General features: G+C 48.5%; 1 protein-coding gene across 2 annotated transcripts in view; it reads left to right on the plus strand.

The window, feature by feature from the left end:
- Spesp1 (sperm equatorial segment protein 1) overlaps positions 1-5,686 on the plus strand; it is a 26,740-nt gene that overhangs the window by 6,983 nt on the left and 14,071 nt on the right. The window contains exon 1 of one of the 2 annotated variants that reach the window (XM_005347802.3): positions 4,149-4,348. The exons of the other annotated variant lie outside the window; for it this stretch is intronic. Within the exon in view, the coding sequence (XP_005347859.1) occupies positions 4,288-4,348 (61 nt within the window). The 5' untranslated portion in view covers positions 4,149-4,287. Of the gene's footprint in view, positions 1-4,148; positions 4,349-5,686 lie in introns of those variants that run through there. 2 annotated transcript variants of the gene reach the window in all.

Here is a 5,686-nt window from a genome sequence, read left to right on the forward strand (position 1 = left end):
CCAGGCTGGCCTCGAACTCACAGATCCACCTGCCTCTGCCTCTTGAGTGCTGGTATTATAGGTGTGCACCCCCCTCCCCCCCCCAGCGAGACAGGGTTTTTCTGTGTAATTCTGACTGCCCTGGAACTCATTCTGTAGACCAGGATGGCCTTGAACTCACAGAGATCTGCCTTCCTCTGCCTCCCGAGTACTGGGATTAAAGGCGTGTTTTATTAACAGCTACAGCAAGCAAGCTAGGACTTCTGCTCTGACTTCCATATGGTGTGCCAAACTCTCACATGTATGTCCTGTAAGAGGGTAAGACAACAAGAGGGGGACACATTCATGTATGCATGCACTCATTTTTATAAGGTTTATTTTTATTTTTACATGTGTGTCTGTGTGTAGATATGTGTACATGTTGTGTGTAGGTGTTTGCAGAGCCCAGCACATCCCTGCTAGAGCTGGAGTTATGACTAGTTGTGTGCCACTTAATGTGGGTGCTGGGACCCAACCTCGGACCTCAGGAAGAACAGTAAGTGAGCTAACCTGCTGAGCCACGGCTGTATTCATTTTCTAAGTATTGAGATTGAATTGTTTTTCTAAGCATTGGAGTAAGTGAGATTTGGAAGTGACGTTTGAGGTCTGGGGTGTGAAAAAATGCATTGGTATTGAGTAGGCAGGGGCTACAGTGGGAACTTAGTGACCCACTTGTGCCAGGATATGATGTTGTCACTGGGCAGTGTGTGATAACGCAAAAGGATCTTCTGGGTGTGTTTCTTCCTCTAGAGAGACACATGTTTCTAGATAACCAGGTTTACTCCAATCTATTGGGTTAAGAGAAGGAAAAAAATATAGTAAATGAGAATTCGAGATGTGTTGTGTCCATTTGAAGAAGTGTTAGGAAAATCTTAGGTTGAGACAGCGGTAGGGAGTAGGCAGAACCCCTCCTGACTTCCCCAAAACCAAATAGAATGGTTTAGCACACCTCATGACTGTGTGTGTTTTATATTTTCATGTGTGTGTATGTGCATATAAATGTGTGTGTTGCATTCACAGGTGTGCTCAAGCACATGGAGGCCAAAGGGCACCATTAGGTGCCTTCTTCAGTCACCCTCTCTGCCTTACTTACTGAGACAGTCTCTCACTGAGCCTAGAGCTGACTGATTTCTCTAGCCCACCTAGCTTGCAAGCTCCAGGGATCTCCTGTCTCCACCTCCCCACTGCTGGGATTCTGGGCACTGAGTTAGCACACCTGACTTTTACATGGATGCTGAGGATCAGAGCGAAGATTTCACATTCACACAGTAAGCTCTTTACCAGATGAGCTACTCCCCCAGCCCCTGGCGGCATGCTATTCTAGCCAACAAAGTTGGTTTACTTGGTTTAGTTTGTCCAGACTGTTGTACCAAATCACACCACAGACCAGGTGCTTTGAACAATTTCTTTCAAACACTGGGAGGTGGGAATGTTGATTTGGTGTCCGGTGGCAGCTTCTTGCCAGATGACCAGCTTTCCCTTGTCTCACACAGAATCTCCGGGTCTCTGTTTTAGGGTACTAATCTCACGCTTGAAGGTTCCACCCCCATGATCTAGCCATCTCTCAAAAGCTCCACCCCTTTCTCATCATGGGAATGGGGAGAAGTGGGGGAACTTTAGTCCATATCCTCTTTGGATTTGACTGTCTCTGTATTGCAAGCTATGGTTATCTTGGGACCTAAATTCTCCCCCTAAATTTGTGTTACAGAATTTATATCACAGTGTGTATATTATGTTACTGCTTTTGTTACATATTCCAAGTTGCTTTCCAAATAGTCCCAACTGTTTGATTCCAGCATGCTGCTATATTTGGGCTGTGCACTGCTGGAGTGCCTCGAAGGCTCACGAACCAGGCTTGAAACAGTCCCAGGTAAGCTGTCACGACTTTGTCACCTCTTGCTCATCCCTTGACTCAGCATGGCCTGGCTCCAAACCACTTCACTGGTTCACTGGCACTATGCTTGTTAAGGGCCTTGTAGTTAAAGCTAGCCCTAAGTCAGTCTCTCTCTCTCTCTCTCTCTCTCTCTCTCTCTCTCTCTCTCTCTCATCTTTTCAGAAGCATCTAATAGTCTGAAGCTCCCCCATGAAGCGCCTTGCTCTTTTGGGGTCCTCACCACCCCTTCTCCTTCCTGGACCCCTTTGCATTCACTGCATCGTGCCCTCTCTCGCCTGCCTATTTCCATACTAGGACCAATGCTCTGCTTTATCTGCACCCTTCTTGGTTTACCTCAGACATCCCTGCTTCCAGACACTCAAGCCTTCCATAACTCAGCCTCCACCTCAGCTTTCTCCCTGGCCCACATCCATTTCCTCTCTGAATATACCAGCTCTGCTTACAGATTCAAAGTCCACTTTGCCATAATAGTACTGAGCACAAAATTCCTTATCCTCCTCCACAGGTACCTGCATTCCCCAGTTCAGTAAGTGTGCATCAAACTCCCAAATGATCTACCAGAAATCAGGGCATCCTCTCATGCTCTTTCCACATTTAAACAAACCACTCTCTAATCTTTGCTTTGAGATGGGGTCTCATGTCGCCTAGGTTGGTCTTCAACTCTTTTTTAATAAAAATATTTATTTATTTATTTGTTATGTATACAATATTCTGTCTGTGTGAATGTCTGCAGGCCAGAAGAGGGCACCAGACCTCATTACAGATGGTTGTGAGCCATCATGTGGTTGTCGGGAATTGAACTCAGGACCTTTGGAAGAGCAGGCAATGCTCTTAACCACTGAGCCATCTCTCCAGCCCAGTCTTCAACTCTTGAGCCTGTCTCCACCTCTCTCAGAACGATCACCTGGATTTTAACTCTAAACATCTCTCAGATATGTCCATATGTCCCATATCTTCTGGTCTTTGCAAGGAAAAGAAGCTGTCTAGAGTGCTCTCCCAATCCCCGCTTCCCCTAACTCAGAACCTTGCAGCATCTCCCCATTGTCTCAGACTAAAATCCAGTTCCTTGTTTCGGAGCCCGAGATGTGACCGCGTGTGAATTTTAAAGATTAATCACACAGAAAAAGGACAGTTCCACAGATGTTAATTCGCATGTAGAATTGAGTGGCCTCATGACCGTTACTCCAAGAAATTCTCTTATTGAGACTCATCAGAGTGCTTGCCTAACTTAGATGAAGCCCTGTTTTCAATCCCCAGCACATCAGAAGCCAAACGTGGTGACTCCGGTTAATCTCAGGGTTTGGGAGGTGGAGGCAGAAGTGTCTTTAGTTCAAGGTCATCCTTGGGTGGGTGTAGTTCCAGGCCGGTCTGGGACGAGGCAGAGAAGACCTTGACTAATTCTCTTACACTGCCCGATTGTAGTTACACCTTTCTCCGACTCTAACTGTTGCCAAAGAAACCGGATGTAATCCCACATGGTGGTGCATGCCTTTATTCCCAATGCTCCCTGCTAGGCCCTTAGAGGCCAGCCTGATTTACAAAGAGAGTTCCAGGACAGCCAGGATTATTATGCAAATAAATTCTGTCTCGAAAAAATCAAAAAGGGGGCCGGGTGATGGTGGCGCACGCCTTTAATCCCAGCACTCGGGAGGCAGAGGCAGGCAGATCTCTGTGAGTTCGAGACCAGCCTGGTCTACAAGAGCTAGTTCCAGGACAGGCTCCAAAGCCACAGAGAAACCCTGTCTCGAAAAAAAACCAAAAAAAAAAAAATCAAAAGGGGGGGGTGAAAAAAGAGAAAGAAACGGGATGTAATCATTACAAGTCAAAATGACAACCAAAACCTCTATGTTGTCTGCAAAGTCCCTACCTCTTCCTCCCATTCACCTTCACCACTCCACCCCCGCAACCACTCATGCAACTAGTCTGAACCTCTAAGCCTTACTGCAATTGACCCTTCACTCCCATCTCCTTTGGGGCAGATTGGGGCTTCGGCAGCGATTCCCACCACCGTTGGCTCTGTGTAATCTCCGGGTCATCTCTTCCATCAGACACCTACTTCTGTGCAACAGCTGTGTTTTCAGCCGGGGAGTGCCATATCATGCCATTCGCAGAGTTTCTCCAGCCTCTACCCTAAGCGCCTTCAGCAGCAGATCGCCATCGAGTCACTCCTGGTACCTGAGTCCCAGCACGCACGCGCGCGCAACTCACGCGGTCGCCCCGCCCCCACCCATTCACTTTGGCAACCGTTGCGGGGCTCCCGGGCCCTGACGTGGGACCAAAGGCCGCTGACATCCCCTCTTTCGGGCCCTGAGGTACCTCGGCCTGGTGTGCCCAGGACGTTCCCGTCGGATGGCGGAGTACTGTGAACGACGCCCATGAAGCCGGTGGTCCTAGTTGTGCTGTGGCTATGGCCTTCGTCCCTATTGGCGTATCCAAGTGAGTGATGGGCCGGGTTGAGATCCAGGTTTCCTCTTCCTGCACCTTCCCGCCCACTGTCCCTGATAGTGGCCTGGGTGACACTCCAATCCTGATCCTGCCCCGCCCATTGTCCCCAGGATGCTCAGCTCATAGACTGGACTCAGTGTGACCCCTCCTTACGCTGGGGACACCCCTTAGGTGGCACTGTTTACTGCTCAGGACACAAAACCGGTGACATATTGCAGTCCGGACTCAAACTCTTCGTGTTTTGTTGGAATGCAACCAGTCATTACTTTATGTATTGGCCTTGGCTGCTTTCCTGCATTAGAACGGGAATTAAGGGCTTGCTGCACAATTCTGCTTGCAAGCCTGATATATTTACTCTCTGGCCCTTGACAGTAAAAGACTGACTGGTCCCTGAGTTAAATTGGAAGGGAATGTGTGTTGCGGGGAGGGGTGTGTCTCCTTCTGGGATACTGGAAGGAAAGAATTCAGCCAAAAGGTACCTACAGTAAACAGAAGTGTATTAAGAGAAGCAAAGCACCCCAGAGAGAGAGATTGGAGTCGGCTATTGCCAAAAGGGCATAGCGGCACAGTGGGTTCTGTATTGTGGATTTAATATACGTTTTTATGAATATTTATGAGGTAGATGGCTTATCCACATGGTAAGGTTTTCTCTCCAATCCTGGTAAATGGAATCTCTCTTTTAGAATATTTCTTCCCACGTCCATAAAGAGGAGGTAGTTGAAGACCCTTCTTTATTGCAGGCATGTGGGGAAATGCCTTGGCTCACTGTTCTTTGATACAGTGAGAACAGCCTCTCTGCAGCTTGCAGGCAGTTTAACCTCAGAGGGGCATCTTGACTGTTAAGGGACCCAGCTGCCAAGATGCACCTGCGGTTGTCTTGGCTACCTCACATGTAACTGCTCTGTGTGTTTGTGCACATGCGTGTGGAGATCGGAAGATAATTCTAGGTCTTGTTCCTCGGATGCTTGCCACCTGGTTTGGTTTTGTTTTGAGATAGGGTCTTTCACTGCAAAATAGGCTGGGCTGGTCGGCCAGTGAGCCCCACAGATCTGCCTGCCTTCGTCGTCCTCCTGCTGGAATTACCAGCATGAACTGCTGGGCTGGGCTTTTTTCCACATGGGCTCCGGGGATAGAACCCAGGGCTTCACACTTTACCTACTCAGCCATCTCCCCAGTGCCCTCACTAAGTCCCTTCTGAGGCTGGGGAAGGTCCATCTCATGACTTAGTTATCATAGTAGCTTGTATCAAAAAAATTGGGCCAGGCGATGGTGGTACACGCCTTTAATCCCAGCACTCGGGAGGCAGAGGCAGGCGGATCTCTGTGAGTT

The sequence above is a fragment of the Microtus ochrogaster genome, chromosome 5 (assembly GCF_000317375.1).
Source record: "Microtus ochrogaster isolate Prairie Vole_2 chromosome 5, MicOch1.0, whole genome shotgun sequence".
NCBI lineage: Eukaryota > Metazoa > Chordata > Mammalia > Rodentia > Cricetidae > Microtus > Microtus ochrogaster.